General features: G+C 37.4%; 1 protein-coding gene and 1 pseudogene across 1 annotated transcript; one reads left to right on the top strand and one right to left on the bottom strand.

Moving 5' to 3' along the window:
* Window positions 1–1,101: 1,101 nt before the first annotated feature.
* Window positions 1,102–7,028, bottom strand: LOC113110792 (hydrolethalus syndrome protein 1 homolog). Its single transcript, XM_026274975.1, is given in 13 exon segments — window positions 1,102–1,301; window positions 1,304–1,372; window positions 1,456–1,486; window positions 2,183–2,264; window positions 2,370–2,398; window positions 2,501–2,563; window positions 2,638–2,798; window positions 6,087–6,142; window positions 6,252–6,481; window positions 6,556–6,611; window positions 6,693–6,809; window positions 6,930–6,974; window positions 6,977–7,028. Coding segments are annotated over 13 exon segments (1,047 nt in total). The 3' UTR covers window positions 1,102–1,245.
* Window positions 7,029–7,937: 909 nt separating this feature from the next.
* LOC113110790 (collagen alpha-1(IX) chain-like) lies at window positions 7,938–19,491 on the top strand (annotated as a pseudogene).
* The last annotated feature ends 443 nt before the right edge of the window (window positions 19,492–19,934 follow it).

The raw sequence follows: 19,934 nt of genomic DNA, 5'->3' as shown, positions 1-19,934 counted from the left end.
CTTTCTCATTTAGATCATATTAGCAGTTTTTTCATCATTTGACAAAGAACTAGAAGTGCTTTTGCCTGGAGTTTTTGTTGTAATTTTCTGAGTTGCACCATCAAAACTCTGTAGGGAGTATGTCGAATTCATCCAAATTTTAATATGCAAATTATACATTTGTTTGTCAAATAGTCATTATCAATAACAATTGATAGCACTTGATTTTTCGAACACAAGTTTACATTTATTGGTGGAGTTTAAAAAAAGGTTGTGTGGTGCATTTGTTTGTCTTTTACTGAGTTGAGGATGTGAATTCTTAGGTTTTAAACTGCACTATGCAATCACACAAAGGTCGTATGGCTGTGCCTGTTGTGAAGAAGAGTCTGTCGACTAATAAGCAGCAATGAATCTTCTGCATCTGTAGTTGTAAGATACAAATAAAATAATCACTTATTTTTGAAAAGTGCTCTGTGTCCAGCATTACTTATAATTGTGTTCAGTTCTTTTTATTTTGCAAATAACAAGATGGGATTTCCATTTTTAAATTGTTTTAGAATGTGAGTAATACCTGTAGCACTTCATTCACAAATTTGTAAGTTAAACAAATTATAAAATAAATAATAATAATAATTTACACCCATTTCATTCTGTAATGTCTTTATGTTTTTGTGTATGGCCTATTTTAAAATTTTAGGAACGGGCTCTTTTTATGCTTTATTTTCATTCAATGTAAATTAACTTTATAGATTTAACTTTGACTCTGTGTCGTACTACATTGAATTGCCAAATCTGACTTTATAAGCACCCTTGTGCCGGTTTTCATGCAAACTACGAGCTTTTCCAACTAAACGCTGCTTTTCTATGTGCAGGTGTCACTTATTTTGGCCTTGTTTTCCCAGAAAGGTTTACTACTTTTTACTATTTTTTGCTTTTTCTTAAATAATTTATTTCCTTTAGTGAAACTTGGCAACAATGCTGCAGATGCACTACATAGTTTCATTAACCATTAGACTCCAGTAATTATGCTGAAAATTCAGCTTTGCTTATATTTAAAATAGAAACCGTAATTTTAAATTGTAATAATATTCCTGCCAAAATGAACACAAGCATGCACTTCAACCTATTAAAATGTTTATTTCATAAAAACAATGATCTTGAGGTCTCATTTCACATGCACAATAGTGTAAAAAAAATCAACATCATGAATAAATAATAGCATTAAGCATATATAAAAGATAAGGCATAGGTGGAAGATTCTCTGTTTTAGGGATAGGAGATTTTTGGAGGGATAATGCCATGTGCTAAATCATGACGGATCTCCATCTTAGTGCAGATCGCTTCTTCTCTGTTGGAACCACATAATTGTTGGGGGATGTACGTCTTCTGAGGTCTCGTCTATAGAGACAAGAAAAAGCACTCAGAATAAGAGAATCTAGGAAAAATTATATACTTTTTTTAAATATATAATGAAACTTACTGGTGGAGGCTGATACATAAGTTGTTCCTGAAGATAAAAACAAAATTATATTTTTTTAATTAAAAGTAATCAAACTATGATTTATATAACTTTATAATATATATACATATATGCTACTGTGCAAAAGTAGGCCATTGATCACCAACCAAAAAATGGTTTTATGTCTGTTATTTCTATCTTTAGCTGTAGTGTGTCAATAGGAAATATCAGTTTACATTTCAAAACATTAATTTAGCCATTAAATGTAATAATCCAGTAAGATTTTTGTTCGCACAATGAGTCAGTGCCCCACACAGAGATCTGATCTGATCATCATTAGTCTGTCTGAAATAACATGAAGAAACAGAACAAACTGAGACAGACTCAATCCAGAAGAACTGTGACAACGTCTTCAAGATGCTTTAAGAAACCCACCTGCAAAGTTACAGTAAAGATGATTTCAGAAATAATGTCATAAATAGATTATATTTATCAATTAACTTCTGTTAATTAAATCAAATCAACTTTTGGTGTGGCCACCCTTTGTTTTAAAACAGTTCTTTTCCTAGATAAGGCTTGTGCATAGTTTTCAGGGAGCTTCGCAGAAAGGCTTCTTGAAGCATCTAGGAGACGTTTCAACAGTTCTTTTGGATTGAGTCTTTCTCAGTTTCTTCATGTCATTCCAGACAGATTGGATGATGATCAGAGCACTGGCTGTTGAGTTAGCAACATGATATACGATACCCTGATGGCCCAGTGCAGCTCCTTCCTGCTCTTCTCTCCTGGAGGTTTAAACATCTCCCAGTCCTGCTTATACTGGAAATACCTGATGAAGGTAAACATCCAAATACATTCAGAACAACAAGAAGATCAGAGTCCTAAATTATTTATTTTTATGAAGGATATATATTAATACAGAAGTATGCCATACTTTGCCACTGGATCAGTTTTCTTCAAGTTCTTGTGTGAGGATGATCAAACATTGGCCGTATACTGTGAAGAGAAGAAGCATGTTAACTGACAACCCAAGATCAAAGAAACAGGCATCAACTGAAACTAGACTTGAAAATGTGACTTACATGACTTTGGACGTGGTCGGATATCACTTTCACTGTGTGATCGTGTCTGTGGAATGGATACATGCATGTTTAAACTCAAAACGGTTTAAGACTGGTCTGTGTGAAAGTGTCTGTACTGACCATGCCTTTGATGTATTCTTGGAAAGCACTCGGTGGTTCCTCCGTCACGGAGCTGGATCTGTCCGTATAGCTCCCGCCTGCTTCACTCTCCGAGTCGTAGTGCACACGAGATGCACCAATCCGCATTCGGTCCAAACGCTCCTCCAGCTCACTGACTGTACCTATAAAAAAAAAAGTCTATGATTAACACGTCTTAAACATACCAAATCAATAATATGTCTATAATGATTTCTATTTCAAATGAATGCTGTTCCTTTAAATATATTCTGATTTCTGAATGACCATATGATGCTAAAGACTATAGTTATGATGATGAAAATTCTGTTTTTGAGTTTCAAATATATGAAAACATTTACATTTTTAATTTTTTTATTATTCACCTGTATTGTTGGCCAATGTAAATGATAAGAGACAAATATAAGAGACTTTAAAACAATAAAACAAGACTACTTTAAAATTAAAATTTTACCAAACCCACACTTTTTGATAGTAAATAAAAAATGATATATATATATTTCTTATGCACTGGATAAAAGATAAATACAGATGTTTCCTCCAGAGCCATACCTAAAAACTACAAAATAATTAATTTCCTTTAAGCAGTGTAACACACCGAGGCAGCCAGTATGAGCTCGGACTCTTTTCTCCTTTCTTCTCTTCTTGCTGTCATCATAATCATCATCGTACTGTTTCTCCTCGGGTCTCTTTTGAACTATGCCTCTCCTGTGCCTCAAATTTAAAGGGGTGGTCAAGACTGTCCCAGCCGTCACTGATATACAACACATTCTCAGAGGCCTCCAGTTCCAGAGTCATTCTCTGTGGGACTCTGGTGCTGCTCGGTTTGATCAGGAGACCGGCGGACATCATCTTCATCAGTGCAGACGGTTACATCGCGACTAGCATCCGGTGATTCAGCAGGAGCTCGTCCATCAGATGTTTCTCTGAACCACGCCGGACTGCTGTCAGCCTCGTAATCACCAGCATCTAAGACTGATTGGCTCTCTTCTTCTAATCCACCCAGTGTGCAGTCGTCTCTATAATCCACTTCCTCTGGGTCTTCCGTCTTTAGGCGAAGTCTGGTCTGTATGTGCCGTAACCAGAAGTTAACACGCTTGCCGCAGGGCTGCCCAGACTTTCATGAAAATCCTCAACATAAATGTCTCTAGTTTCCTTCGTCTGCTGTTCATCACCCCACTCTTGCTCCCAAGCAGACATCATGTTTATCATTCTCTTCCTCTTCTTTCTGTGAATGGCCACTGGCTATTGTTACATAGTCATCATCACTTGCCCGATGACTTCCTGTCCTCATCGCAAGCCTTCTTCTCCTCCACAGGTTCTTGAAAAACCACTCCGCTCTCCTCTTCTTCCTCACTGCCTCCTTTTGATACTTCATCATCCTCTTCACAGAGTTTCACTTCTTCACATCCAGTTATCACATTCATCTGCTCCAGGCGTGCTCTTTCCAATCTCAATCTCTTCGTCAAATTCCATTTCCACAATTCCTCTCATCGCTTTTTTCCGCTGCTACTGTCTTTTTGCTCTTACTTCCTCATTGTTAGGTGCTCTCTGTTTGCTATTCTTCTGATCCCTCGCTCTCAGAATTTCTTGTTCTCTCTTCTTTCACCAAAGATTTACAGCCATTTATTTTTTTCCTCAGTGCCTTCACACATCTTCCTCCTGTTCCCCTGAACAATGTCTATTTTCCTCTCCACCTCCTCTTGTGTTCTCTTGCTTGGTGAAGCTCTCTTTCTTTTCCTCACACTCTGATAATTCACCTGGACACTTTGAGTCTTCTTTTGAAATAGACTGCTTCTTCTAAACTCTCCTGATCTTCCTCGCCCTCTGAATCATCACTTAGCGCTTTTGTCTCTTTAATATTCCTCAGCGTTTTCCTTCTTCTCACTCCTATCCTCTTCCTCCTCACTTTCTTCAGACTCTTCCTCTTCCTTTTTATTCCCTTCCCCCTGTTCACACAGCTCAAATTCTTCTTTGTCTTCAAGCTCTTTTCCTTTTATCTCCTCTTTACTTTCTTCTGCATCCTCCTCTTCCTCCTTTTCATTTCCTGTCTGTTGTTCACACAGCTCTTCTTTCTCATCTCGACTTCCTGCTTCCTCCTCTCCACTTTCATTATCCTCCTTTCCACTTTCTCCCTCATCCTCTCCACTTTCCTCCTCCTGACTTTCCTCCTCCTCCTCTTCACTTTCTTCCTCCTCCTCCTCCTCTCCACTTTCTTCCTCCTCCTCCTCCTCTTCACTTTCTTCCTCCTCCTCCTCCTCTTCACTTTCTTCCTCCTCTTCTTGCCTTGTTCTTGTCATCTCTATGCCGTTTTTATTTTCCTCATCTATGAAACATTCTCTCTCTACTTCTCGCTCATCTTCCTCAGGATATTTCCCCTTCTCCGTCTCATTCTCCTTCACCCTCTTCTTTAGATCACCTCCCATTAAAAGCTTTCTTTGACATCCTTACGGTCTTCTTCAGGCTTTCTCTCATTCGCTCTGTTTTCTTTCTTAACACAGTCCCTGTCTTCCCCTTCACTTTCCTGATCCGTCCAGAAGGAGGAAGAGGACAGTGATCCTTCATCGTCCTTGCTTTCATTTTCCCAACGGCTGTCAAAAGCTTTATACATCCTGACGTAGATGAACAGATCTCTTCTATAGCCCTCAGTTAGAAAATGAACTTCTGAGCCGATGCAGATGGCTGAGAGGGAGGGGGACTGTAACTAAGAAGATTACTGGTAAGAACTGTACTGGGATCATCCAGCTAATTGCGCCAACTGGTGTATAGGAGGTTTCACTGCATGTAAATACAATGCATGGCTATGTTCAGAAAAGAACACTACCATACCTCATTTCAGAATATAATATGAATTCTACTGTTCAAATTTTGAATCAATTATTTTTTAAATAAAATCAATCCTTTATATTTTATTCAGAGAATCTAAATTGTTTCCATAGAAGTATGAAGCTGTACAACTGTTTTCAACATTATGGTTATTTGACCACCAAATTAGCATAACATAATTATTTCTGAAGGATCATGTGACACTGAAGAATAGTGCAATGATGCTGAAAAATCAATTTTTTAACATTAAATAAGTAACATGTCATTTTAAACAAAAAATATATCCCAATATTACCGTTTTTATAGAATTTTATCAAAAAAAGAGGTAAAATGCAGCCGAATTAAGTCTTTGAGATGTAGAGTATATTGTGCACAACATGCAGTTTTTCTGTATACATAGAATGGCCTACAAAATTGGTTCTGTAGATGCATTATGATGACATTATATAAAAATGACGCAGCATGCTACTTTTGCGTGATACATTTTATTTCACATTATATTTTTTTAATGGTTAGCAGTATCCAGTATAAACATTGCAGCATTTATATAAGATGTTTATTACTATTCCATTATCAACATTATCATAAAACATAACCACAGGACTTACCAGAATCTTCACTGTGCGTGGACTCATCACAGACTTGAGACCGACCTTGATGCTTCCTATACAATGAGATTTCAGGTAATGATGTCTGTTTGCATGTTTATTGCATGGATGATGATTTTGTACTCCTCAACTATCAAATGAAGAAATGTATTTGTGGGCCCATACCTTAACACTTTCCTTTTAATCATAGGCTTTAAATGAACCTGATGTTCTCTGTCGGGACTCGTTGTCTCACTACCATCCAAAACTGAGTGAAATATTTCAGGAGGCCCTGTCTCTGTCTCCAGCCTGTTGGGTGCCGTGGAGGGCCGAGCTGGTCTTTGAGCAACTGTGTGCCTTGAATATGAATCATAGTAGTCTCCATGATAGTCCTCATTAAACGTGGAGGAGAAAATCTAGGAATGGAAAACATACATTTTGGGCACATTGTCATAAATTATTATGTGTTTAAGGTGCATAAAACTCATACCTCTTTGTGTTTCCCTGCTGAGCTGGTGTTAAAGAGGCCGATGTGGTTCAACTGAACTGAGGAAGAAACACATACCGTATTTAGAAGTATGTCAGTTAAGCATGTTCATAAATGCACGAAGCAGGAGTGATGCTCACCCTTTTCTTTAATAAGAGCAGGTGGACTTCTGCTGGAGCTGCTGTGAGATGTTGGAGAAGTCCAGTCAGTGGAGCTGTGGCTCTTTGACTTTTCATGAAGAATCAGCTGATCTAGATCTGATGGGGGTTTAAAACAGGAGAGCACAACTTTAGGGCAACCTATGTGACCTCACATGAAAATAAAATGCTACATGAATGCACCGATTAAGCTGAAACGGTTTCAAAATATTATCCCACCTCTCTTGAATTCCCGCAGTCTTTGTTTGGGAATATTTCTGTATCAAGAGCAGCCAACTGCTGCTGGATCTCCTCCTCAGAAAAGTCTAGACTCTCCATCTTGTATTGACAAAATAAACGGTATCAGTAAAATAACGTTACGTATTATTCCTCAAGAGAAAACGTCAATCTGTTAAGTGTAAACAAATCTCGATAAATATTTATTCCTCACGGAATGCAACGGTTATAGTGTAGAAGGCTGTTGTCGACACATATAAAACGAAAACATTAAGGAAGATTTTTTTCCTCACCTTTAAATGGTCAGTTTGGTAACTGTTGTCAGTACCAGGACAACAGCGTCGGTTTCTATTTTCAAAATACAAAGACACAAGAGTAAGAACCGCGTCATCAACGGCTTAAAGCGCCCTCTGGCGTATGGGAGACTTTTCTTTTTCTTTTTTTCTTTTTTTTTTGTGCCGTCTACCGATTATTTATTGATTGAATAATAATTCAATAATACATACATACACATTAGTTTAGGCGATTACTGTCCCTGGCAAATAAACATTGAAATCTGTTATAACACACGAGATCTCGTTTAAACAGTTTAAGTAGCTTTTCATCTTCATCTTTTAATTTCTCTTCAAATAACAGTTCGCCATGTTCCATATGGATAAAATTAAAATGTAAAATAAATTTTAATTATAAAAAACATTTAAAAAATGATAAAACATTATTATAGTTACAAGGGAATTTAGCTGTTTTTACCATATTTATTTTTTGTACGAAGCTGTACCTTACTAACAGCCTGGCAAAAATAAATAAATAAAATGTATTAAAAAAATGTATTTACTAACACTGAATCAGCTTTAAATATGACCCTACATTAATAGGATGTATTGTTTACGTGCGGTACCCACAGCAGGTATCCAGAGCCTGAGCCACGCCCATTTTACGCAAACATTATACTCTTATCCAATCACCTTCCAGTTCCCAGCGCAGCTCATGAATAAAAATAACTTTTTATTACAACATCGAGAGACTGCTAGATGGTGTGGAGGTTTAGTTGGGGAATATTGACCGAAAACCCGTGGACCCCAACAAATCTCCTAAAAAGGACTATTTTGCCTCCTTCAAGCCATCAGATTGACTATGGCGCACGCCGGGGCTCTGCTGCTGATTTTACTGCAGTTAGTCCTCATCATCTCAGCACAGGTAGGAAACAATGACTTTTTTTTCTGCACTAGAGATGGACCGTGTAACTCAATGGTTTTTAAAATATCTTGATGATAAAAAATAGAGACAAAACATAAAAAATATATAGACAAAAAAATAATGTGTTTTGATGTGACATTATTAAAGAACATATAAGCCACTAAAGCACCAAAGATTTGTTTTTGTTTTGTCACATATGCACTATTTCTTAATGCCAAGTTTCTTCATTAAGTGTATATGAGTCTGCATGCATCTGAGAGCTGGCGCATTTCTTGACATATGGAAGGTATTTTGGGTAAAATGGTCCAGGTGTGCACAGCTGTTATCACTTTCCCAGGATAAGCATCTAACCACAGCATCAGTCACACCTACAAAGACTGCATTGTTCTGAAGGCTAAACTATTGGGATTGAGCAAGCAGAGTTTTTTTTCTGTAAATGCATTTCTGTTATTATTGTTGTATTTTTTTTAGAGGGGGCCAGTTGGTCCCAAAGGACTACCTGGACCTCCAGGGCTTCCTGGGTTTTCTGGTGTTGACGGCATTGATGTGAGTCACTATCTATCTATCTATCTATCTATCTATCTATCTATCTATCTATCTATCTATCTATCTATCTATCTATCTATCTATCTATCTATCTATCTATCTATCTATCAGAGATTTTCTGATTTCTCAGTTTACAGTATGGCATATTCTTGTAGCCTTGAATAACAACTCGTATTTGAGTTATTTAATTAGTATTTCGTATGATTTCAGGGTGAGAGGGGACCTGGCCCTGGCCCAGATGGCCCCCCAGTAAGTATTTGTCTTTTTTCATGACATAAATAAGCTCTGCATAGCTGAAATGATGTGCAACAGTCCATTAATCTGATAATTTCTTTAGGGCCTTGATGGGGACAATGGGAAGGATGGATTAAATGGGCTTCCAAGGAAAACCAGGAGCGGATGTGAGTCTTGTTCTTTATTTTTGTAAAGGTCTAGAAACCGAGATAAAATCAGCTTTTCTTTTCTAAGTAACACTTGCAGCATCAGAGCCTGTGAGTGTAGTTTACATTGGAGGGGTCTGAGTGAAAAAAAAAAGCTCCTGGATGGAAAAAAGAACCGGAGAGGAGAGGAAAGAGAAAAGCAGAGTGAGCCTAATATTGGCTTCCTGATGAAAACAGAGGCCTTTTTGTACAAGTATGGAGCTGTGGGAGCTGAGCACACCGACTGCTTTGTGGCTCCCCTGAGCGTTATAATTGAGCTAGTGCTATAGTTAATCAAAGCACAAATCATTTCTTTATCACTGTTTTTGTGTTGTGTTCATATATATTTACTCGAGAACTGGTATCTAAGATATTAAGAGACTCCTTTTCAGAGATTATATCATGAATTAATTCTTACACCCCTGGCAAATATATTTTCATTTTAAAGCATGAATGAATATTTCTTTTAAAGCATGAATGAATGAATTTATTTTTTTGCTTCTAAAGTAAATTATCTTCTTTATTTTCTTTAAAGGACATCTAAATATTTTTCCTAGATTTTTTTATTTTTTATTTTTGTAGAGTAGCCTATTATTTAAACATTACTGTGAAAAAAAGAAGCTCTATCTAATTATGAGCATTATGAGCCTATCATGTTGGCATTATTTGTACAAAAAAAAAAAACTTTTTTGTATGAATGGTTGAATTATATTATTACTGATGCAAATAAGTTAAGTAAAAAAAAATGCATTCTGAATGCATAATGTTATATAAAAATGTCACTTATAGATATAGATATGCTTCCTGTTTTCCTTCAAGTGTTGAATACAGGTATCTACAGTGGTCTGCTGTACATACATTAGATAACATGTGGGCGGGGTTTGCTACTTGACAAAGTCAGGGGATTGGTAAATGTAATTTATGATTGATCAGTGTGTCTGTGTCTGAAGCAGTTAATTAATTTCCTACAGTTTTTAAACAATATTACCAAAATGAAATAATGAGCTGAAATTCTGAAGCTGTATCACAATAACATTAGTTCAGCGATCAGTTCAGTGAATAGAATAACAGAAATTTGATCTGGATTCAGTTAAAGTGAAGCCCGTGCTGACAGATGGTTTTGTCTTTCTAAGGGTTTGACTGGACCCCGTGGTGCCCCTGGCCCTGTTGGCCCTCCTGGACAAAAAGTAAGTTCAGACTTATGCACTATTCTAGTATAAATAGTGTAAGTAGTGTGTTAACACTCACAATTCACTGCACCTTTAACACCCAGATGATACACTTAACCGAAAATATGAATGTGTGGAATGTTGGACACTTCATGCACTCAATTGTCACAGTAACGAAGGGGGAGGGGCTATCAGATTCCGATTATGAATGAGAAAATAACATTATATAATTCATTCACTACATGGTTGAGAACATAGTGTATGAGTGCATAGTGTGTCATTTGGGACACAGCTTTAATATTAAGTTCCACTTATTATTTCACTTATATATTAGGTCTTTATTGTGAATGGCTGTATTGTAGTATTAGTGATGCTTCATTTAAAAAAAAAAAAAAAATTATCTCTAAATCATTAAAGTGCACTTAAAAGATCCTGTGGTTTGACATTTATTCCTTCTCAGGGTGAACCTGGTGAGCCTGGACAAAGGGGAGCCATTGTGAGTAAATGCTTCGAATTCTCTTCAACAAATGTGTAATAACATAATCTTAATAGGGATGTTTTCTGTCCAGTATGTTTCTTATTATGCAAAAATATATCTGTTTAAACAGTGACCAGATGGTTGTAGACACTTTGAGCTGCTGCAAGCATTAGGCCATTCAATAAAGTTCAGGCCTATGATCTTCTAGTGTGTTTTGTAATGTAATGTTGCAAGGCTGTACACTTTGTTAGATTTTTTTTCCTCGCTAATTTGGAGTCATTGCACATCTGTTACTTTGTTACAGGGTGTTGGAGAGGATGGTGAAGCTGTGAGTGCATTTGATTATGGATTAGTCTTTTTAATAGGGGACATTATACGTACATAGATCTTTAGTTTTACAACAGGAGACTGTTTAATTGTTTTCCTTTCTACTGAAGGGTGCTGATGGGGAAGATGGGTTACCTGGAGAGCTGGGCAAAGTTGGACCTCCTGTATGTAACATCATTCCTTCATACACAGATCTCGAAAAATAAATCAAAATCAAATAGATGAATAATAAATTGGAGTATCTGTCTCTGGTTCCGCTGTAAAGGGAAGTCGTGGACCGAGAGGTTCTCCTGGTGATCCAGGTCTGGCAGGACCCAGAGTAAGTAATGTTTAGATCGTAATGATCATTCACTGATATCCTGGAGTCATAAATGGCTGGAAAACAGTACTGTTGAACTTTATTACTTCTATTCGCAGGGCCCTCCTGGAGTCTGGGATGGTAAGGAGCTGGTATGTATCCTCAAGTCTTATATCTGGTAGACAACAATTGAGCGATGTTTTCAATAACATTCCTATTATAGTTGATTACTATGGAATTGCTAGTTAATATCTGAGATTTTCATTCAGAAACGAAGCATTTTTTTGGTATAAATACAAAGGTATTTGACCTCTAGCTAAACTGCTGTTAATGTTTTTTCAAAACTAAAAGTGAACAAACACCACAACATCACACTTGATGACTGGTTGGCATGTAAATGTTTTAATTGAGATGAAACATAGTATGAACTATTTCCCGTACCTCATAAGTTGATAAATTGATCTGTCTTTGTTATGTTTCTCAGTGTCCAAATGCCTGTACTTCTGGCCTGAATGGTTACACGGGTCTTCCAGGCATGAAGGTAAGATTGAAATGATGTTTAGTTCACACTTTCATGATTCCTTAAATAAGTATTGCTCATTTGGTGCTTTGTTCATCTTTAGGGCCACAAAGGTGTCAAAGGTGAATCAGGTGAACCAGGAAGGCAAGGACATAAGGTGACAGTAGCGTAGATCAACTTTGGTGGACCTCAGTTGTATTAAATTGAGGTCCACAGCACATAATTGTAAGAATAATTAAACAAAGATCCAGTCGGAGTGTGTTATTTTGTTGTGTTTCTCTTACATGTTACAGGGTGAAGAAGGAGACCAGGGAGCACCTGGAGATCCAGGAGCACAAGGCCTTCCTGTAAAAAAAGACATTACTTCTCTACTGTCATTTGTTTGTGTCTGGTGTGAGAGTGCTGTCATGCAACATCTCTTTGTGTGCTTGGTTTCTTATTATAGGGTCCACAGGGTCTCAGAGGAATCACAGGGATGATGGGCCCTAAAGGAGACAGGGTGAGGGTCTAAAGTTGAAAAAGCTTTCTTACATCCTAAAGAATCGATTAATCTAGCCTTTTCCGGTTAATGAACGCAACATTGTAGCTCGCCACGCATCCAATAAATCCAATTAAGGTATGTGCTTTGTTACTTTTGATATAAAACAAAGTCTCAGATTTCAAATTCTGTCCATTTTATTACCAATTTCAAACAATAATTCCCGTTTTGGTGCTGTGTTTAATGTGGAGTGACAGTCAGATCCATTTGCTGAAGTCACATTTATTAATATAGCATTTGATGTACAATGTGTCAAAGCAGATTACAGAATTAAACAGGAAAAGTAGCGTGTCGATAATGCTAGAGGACAAAAGTAAACACTCATTGATTCATCATTGATCAAGTGATGTCATCGTCCAAATCAGTCCAGTTCAAATAGTTTCTGTGCAATCGATAATATTGTCAGAAATTAAGTGAAATGAAGAAATTTTGCTAGATATATGCGCCATATAACATAATTTAATAATTTTCACTGTTACTCAATAATACATTTTTGTTGGAATAAATCTGTCAAATTTTTATGATAGCCATGATTTAAATGTTTATATTAAAAAAAATTATCTGGAGTAGAAATATAATTTAAGTTAGTATTATTGCTTTATTATTATGAAAACTTGTGTAATTTATGTTTGTATACAAATCAGTTAATTTGAACCTTCAATATTATAGTCGTATGTAACTCTCAGGTATATTTTACAGCATTAATTGAGAGATTTTGTTTCCTGTACTGTACCTGATATATCCAAAATAACCGATATCGAGCAAGCTCCTGAATCTAAATCTAATCCAATTGTGAAACTCATCAAAAATCATCAAAAGCCAGCCCTAGATCTTCAAAATCTTAATCACTAACAATATATTTTGAAATGACCAAATGTATTCTCTTCTCCTTTAGGGATCCCGTGGAAATGTTGGCGACCTGGGCCCTCAGGGTATTCAGGGCGCTCCTGTAAGTGGCAAAATCAAAATGACAGATTTTTACCCTACAAGTCAACATATAGATTTATATTGTTTTTCAATTTTTAAAGGGTGATCGGGGTCAAAGAGGAAAAGTAGGTGAGACTGGACCAAAAGGAGCTCAGGTGATTATCATCCAACAACAAAACAACACATGCATTATATTTATCATGCCATATAACAGCTCAAGCAGACTCAACAAGCTTGCAATATTTTGATTTCTAATGTGGCTTCTTCTTTCTAGGGTCCTCTGGGGTTGCAGGGACTTATGGGTTTACCTGGACCGAAAGGAGAGACTGTAAGTTACCTGTGTGGCAGTTTTATGAATGCTATTCTATATTGTATTATAGAATATAGAATAATATATTGTCTCTTTGTGATGTAGGGTCTGCCTGGGGTGGATGCTCGTGACGGTATTCCAGGGCTGCCCGCAGTGAAGGTAATGACTTGAATTCATGCCTGCAGAGAAAAATCATTGACATCACTGTTTGTCTCTTTATATGGTGAAGCGATTTTTTAAAATCTGAATATTGTTTTAGGGTCTTCCTGGAAAAGTTGGCTCACCTGGTGAGGCTGGACTTCAGGGATTTCCAGTGAGTATGAGCTTTGACGCCGGTTCAATATGAAATTAATATACCGTGATATCTACTTTGAATGGCTTGCATTTTTAATACTTTCTTCTCCTTCAGGGTTTGCCAGGCATTCCAGGAGCAAAAGGTCACATGGGTGTAAAAGTAGGTGATTTAAGTGAGAATCATTGAGTGTATCCTCATAAAAGGGTGCTTTTTTTGTTTTGTTATCTTGGTATATCTAAGATAGATTCCTGCTTTAAACATTTTAAAATGTTCATTAAGATTTTCAGAAAGATTTTATATATATATATATATATATATATACCTTTTTTTTTTAGCAAGGATGCATTAAATTAATCAAGTGACAGTAAAGATTTTTGCATCAAAAATCCTGAAAAAAATTAACCATGTTTTCTACAAAAATATAAAGCAGCACAATATTAAGCAGCTTTTAACATTAATAATCTTGAGTACCAGTCATCATGATTTCTGAAGAATCTTAGTAATGATGCCAACATTTTTTCAATGCCCATTTTTTGATTGTTTATTTCTTACCAGCAAATGGCTTATTCCAGTACCTATTATTTGCTGTGCATCTGTAGTGTCCATTAACAGGGAGGATAACCTGTTTTGTCTTTGCTCCAGGGAAATACTGGTAATCCAGGTGTGGCAGGTCTGATTGGAAATAATGGAAAAACAGTGAGTCACGGTTATCCATTTGTTCAGCACAGCTTGCAGGACTATGTGGATGGATGAAAGTCTTCTGATGTTTTGATTTCAGGGGGAACGTGGCGAGCAGGGAGAGGTGGGACCAGTCGGACCAAGAGGTGGGCCAGTGAGTATATTTCCATTCCCATCACATAGTGTCATCTGAAGAAATGTGTCGCTTCTATAATGTTCTTTCTTTTTCTCCAGGGTGAGAGAGGAGTGAGAGGTCCTGATGGGGCTGCAGGGTCACCAGGTGCGAGGGTGAGTCATCACAAACCACAATTCCACCATAAAAGAAGATTTTGATTTAAATTAGACTGTACAATCTTGAAATTTGAAGCAAAAACTAAATGATGAAAACTGAATTATATATAAAACACTGAACAAAAACAGGAGACCTGATGAATGAGAATGCAGATTCACTCTCTGCCAGAAGGTGGCACTTATGGAACAGCAGCGATACAGCATTTCCTTTTATACCGCTTTAAACAAAGCTTATAAACACTACTTTAACATAAATATAATACCATCTAATTTTTCCCCCTCAGAGATACATTCATATAAACCCCTAATCCCAATTGTGTCTTGATTCGTTTAACATCTTAACCAACTTGAATGGCTGGCAAACCCAAAATGGCTGGGTGTGCATTGCTACATCCCTACTCTTTGGTGAAGCTTCTTGGCAATTGAGAATAGGCTGGAGCTACAAAAAACAGGCAAAAATGTGGAAAGAGTTGAAGGACAAATGAAAGAAGAAGAGAAATCTTTGGAAGATGACAAATAAGACACATGAGAACAGATTCCACAGAAATCAAACATCCTTTAAAATGTCAAAGGTCCTGTAGACCTTGTAGACTTTATGCGGAAGTCTTGTTGCATTCTCACGCACAAATCTCTGAAGTCTAAAACACTGGGGTGTCCATAATTAAACAAAGTGTAGAAGCAGGACAGTGTGGGCTAAGGTAACCATTTGGGACAGGCCAAAATATCATTTCATCGCTATGAAACATTATTAAATATCTTACAAAGTAAATATTTAGTTGGTTCTTGAACATAACCTCTATATCTACATACATTAAAAAGTTAGGACAAGTGTGTGTGTTAGACACAAAGGAATAGATAAAGTGCAGTAAAAAAACACTTTGAAGTGTATTTACAACACAGTATGAAAGCAGGCCAAAATATCAAATTTGACTAGTGCATAGAAAAACATTTTTGCTTGTAGTCTTGCATTAGAAATAATAAAGAGGGATCAATGTTGGGACCCAGTGACTCATTTGTACCTGTAAACTTGTGCTACAACAAACTGAACACAATCAGAAACATGTTTGACTTGCTCTTAGCTCTCAGATTCTTGTCCAATGCTGAAGAGCTTAATAGTGCACCAAACTCTAATGCAATCTCCTTAGAAAGCTCTAGTGAGCTTTAGTACAGTAATCGGCTGGTAGGGGCATGAATAGCCGTTTGTTATTGAGGCCTAGTAGCTGGGGGTATTTTCTTTGGTAAGGGGATATTCAGAGCAGGACGGGGGGCTGAATGAGCCCTCTGTCTTGCAGGAATTCCTTCAAGCAGCCAGCGAAGGGCATCAGGATTGATCATAGTCCACATCCATCCACACAGTCCCGCCAGCACCCTGCTCACTGTGTTTTTTTAGAGCAGATGTGGTTTGTGCAGCAGCTACGGGCACAGGCCATGTAGTGTTCATGAATTTGTATTTATTTCTGTGTGTCTGTGTATTTATGTATTTTACAGGGAGCTAAAGGAGATCCGGGCCTCCCTGGTCTTCCCGGGCCTGCTGGCTTCATCGGGCAGAAAGGCGACAGGGTAGGATTTCAAGAGCAGAAACTGCCGATCGATTCGTAATAAAACAGAGCTGATCCAATAATTTAATAAAAATTGTTTAAGTTCAAAAAATCTTGCTACCATAACGCTCTATTTGCATACTGTTTATGCATACTATTCTGAATACTGTGCAGAGTGTGAAAATGTATGAAATCATAGAAATACATTTAAATGCCAAAATGCCTTAAGAAAAAGAGAACTAAAGATACTCATTTATCAAACAGGAAACTGTGTGTTGTGTGTTGCACTTGGCCTACAATAAAAAGACAGATTTTTTTTTTCAGATACAAGTTGCAAAAATATTATTATTATTATTATTATCATTATTATTAATTAAAAAATGCATTCTATTTTGCATAGCCATTTTAAAGACAGTTGTCTGCTGGTTATAATTAAGATTAAAAGCACAATCTTATTTTACCATTCTCCAGGGGGCTGTGGGTCTAACTGGTCCAAAAGGAGAGCAAGTAAGCCAATACATACAGTACATATACAGTATATATATATATATATATATATATGTGTGTGTGTGTGTCATTTTAGTTTTCCATTATATAACATGAGTTAAATCTATATTATAATGCATGTTTGTTTAGGGACCATCTGGCGAAGAGGGAACACCTGGAGACAAAGGAGATGTTGTAAGTACTGATATAAAACAGCACAGATATTTGAATGTCTTTGGATGTATTGGTTATGTATTCACTCATGACCCACTTGCTGGTCCTGAACTTCCATGTCTATTTATTTTCCCAGGGTGATGAGGGAGAGCCAGGCGAGAAAGGATCGGTGAGATTGCTTTGAGAAGTGATGCTGTTGTTACTGAAATAAATGTTAAATGAATTACAAAAAAAATTAAAAAAAAAAAAGATATATATATGACAAAAAAAACAACAACAACAAAAATACTGAAATGAAAAGGAAAATATAAAATAAAAACTAATTCAAAATATTAATAAAATCTAATAGCATGTGACTGATATACAGTGGTGGCCAGAATTATTAGAACACTACTATTTAATCCTTAAACATTGTATTAATCCATAAAATGTCAATAAGTGCACAAAATTCAATGTTGGCCTCCTTAGAAATGTAGCAATGTTTAGCATTTGTTGTGTTCAGACAGGAAAACCAGGAGACACAGGAAATAAAGGGCCAGAGGGTGGGCGTGGCCAACCTGGACCCGAGGGCCTAGCTGGAGAGCCCGGCCCAAGAGGCATGCAAGGAGACAGAGGGGTACCCGGACTGCCAGGGGCACAGGGACGACCAGTACGCCTGCTTTAATCATCTCATTACTGCCGCCTTAAATATGAGACACTTTTATCATGGAGACTTTGATTTCTGTGGAACTGGATTTCACTGTTCTAAACCTGCACTAAATAAGGAATTCTACCTCAGTGTGATTTGTTCCACCACAGTCTTTTCTACCTGAATTTAATTGAGGAAATATTAATCGTATCCACATGATTTTCCTCCAGGGCCGAGCACCCGCAGATGAACACATCAAGCAGGTCTGCATGAGGGTTTTGCATGGTCAGTATTTTGTTATTCTAACAGATATTAACAAATGTAGGCTCGACTCATTGTTGAATTCAACTGATTTTAGTTTTTTGAATGGATTTGGCATTTCCGGTTTCCTCACAGGACAGCTCGCCCACTTGGCAGCCAGTCTGACTAGGCCCGAGTCGGGCATCTCTGGGTTGCCAGGTCCTCCTGGTCCCTCTGGCCCTCCAGGGCCTGCTGGAGACAATGGCTTCCCTGGGCATCCTGGAAGCAGAGGACTGCCGGGTCTCAAAGGGCCCCCGGGGCTCATAGGGAGGAAAGGGCCCAAAGGTACAAAGCCACATATTTTTTTGCAAAGGTGAAAGATTTCCCCATACAGATTTGCAACGGTTTTAAGTTGGTCAAGTGGATCTGCTGTGTTTACCAACAGAAAAGTGACTGGTGTGAAAATTAGCTATGTTTCACGTGGCACTACACTTGACGATGGAGAATGGACCGAAATTTTGCTAATATGACCCCACCTTAAGGCTAATAATGATTTCATATATACAATTTTTCTTTTGCTTTCCATTGCATGCCAACTTTAAAATTTAACATGAAATGGATTATTCCTATAAAATGTACAGGCTCAACAATCTGCAATTTGACCATGATAAATGGGAAAAAATGCAAACAATTTTACAGATGTGATTTACTAGCATAAAACATGGAACAAACACTGGACTAAATATTGTAATGTATCGTTGTAATATTGTATTGAAGTGCCAATGGGATAAGAAAAACAAACTCGATTCAAAGGGAAAAAAGATAATTATATTTTAGTTTCCAATGAAAAAAAAAAAAAAAAACGGTTAATTTTGACGGAAAAAAAACTCGTCATTGCATTTCAAGTAAATGTATCTTGATTCAAGAATGTTGAGATGTTAATACTCATATCAAAAATCTTTTTTTTGCAACTGATTACATGGTTGACTGCAATATATTTTTGGCATTTGGCATCATTTTATATCCTATTATTTTATTCCCTATTCCCAGAACATCATTTTAGGACATGAAGCACCATCTGTTACACTATAAAACCTTTGTGTTCTCCTTCATTTAGGTGACCAAGGTGACAGGGGAGATAGAGGGCCCACAGCGGTGGGGGATAAAGGAATACCCGGACCACCAGGGCTCCCAGGTAAGAGCAAGGCCTATCTCTTCTCTAATATCCATCACTGTGTGTTAAATGGTCACGTTCCTGACTGCTGCCTGTTTCTCCGTCTGTTTGTCCACCGTCTCTCAGGTGAGCCTGGGAAACCAGCATACGGCAATAACGGGCACGACGGTCTGAGAGGACCAGCAGGTGTTCCTGGAATGCCAGGTGTTCCCGGGCCACCAGGTCCTGCCGGCTCTAACGGATACTGCGAGTCATCTCAGTGCGTGCTTCAAGCAGTCGAGGATCCGAGAAGTCTCAAAGAATACAACATGAAGGGACCAGAAGGTCTATGAGCTGACAGCTATCAGTGAGCCACACATCAGAGCCCAGCGTCTCTGGACAGGGGAACTTGAGAGACTAAGAGTGACTCCCTGGACGAGGAGATTTCTGTGCCAGTGGTATATTCAGGTGTGACTGTACTTATCACACACCTGTGTGAAGTTGGATCAATTCATATTAGGGTTCCCAGTTTCATTCAGTCCCTTTACTAAGAGAATTATTATTTTGTTGTTTTGGGACATACTTTTGTATAGTTCCAATAATTCTATTAAGATTAAAATTAACCTAAATTGCCCCCTAAATAATGAAATTATAGCTTGCAAAAAATATATACTGTAGTTCAATCTCATTTGTATATACTTTGTATTTTTTAGTTCCTGGATGCATACAAAATCATGTCACCACGACCTGGTCACTTTACACATTAAAAGGACTTAAATCAGAGGGGGTCCTAAAC

This window comes from Carassius auratus, chromosome 11, assembly GCF_003368295.1.
Source record: "Carassius auratus strain Wakin chromosome 11, ASM336829v1, whole genome shotgun sequence".
NCBI classification, from domain to species: Eukaryota; Metazoa; Chordata; class Actinopteri; order Cypriniformes; family Cyprinidae; genus Carassius; species Carassius auratus.
This window is presented reverse-complemented; position numbering and strand designations above follow the sequence as displayed.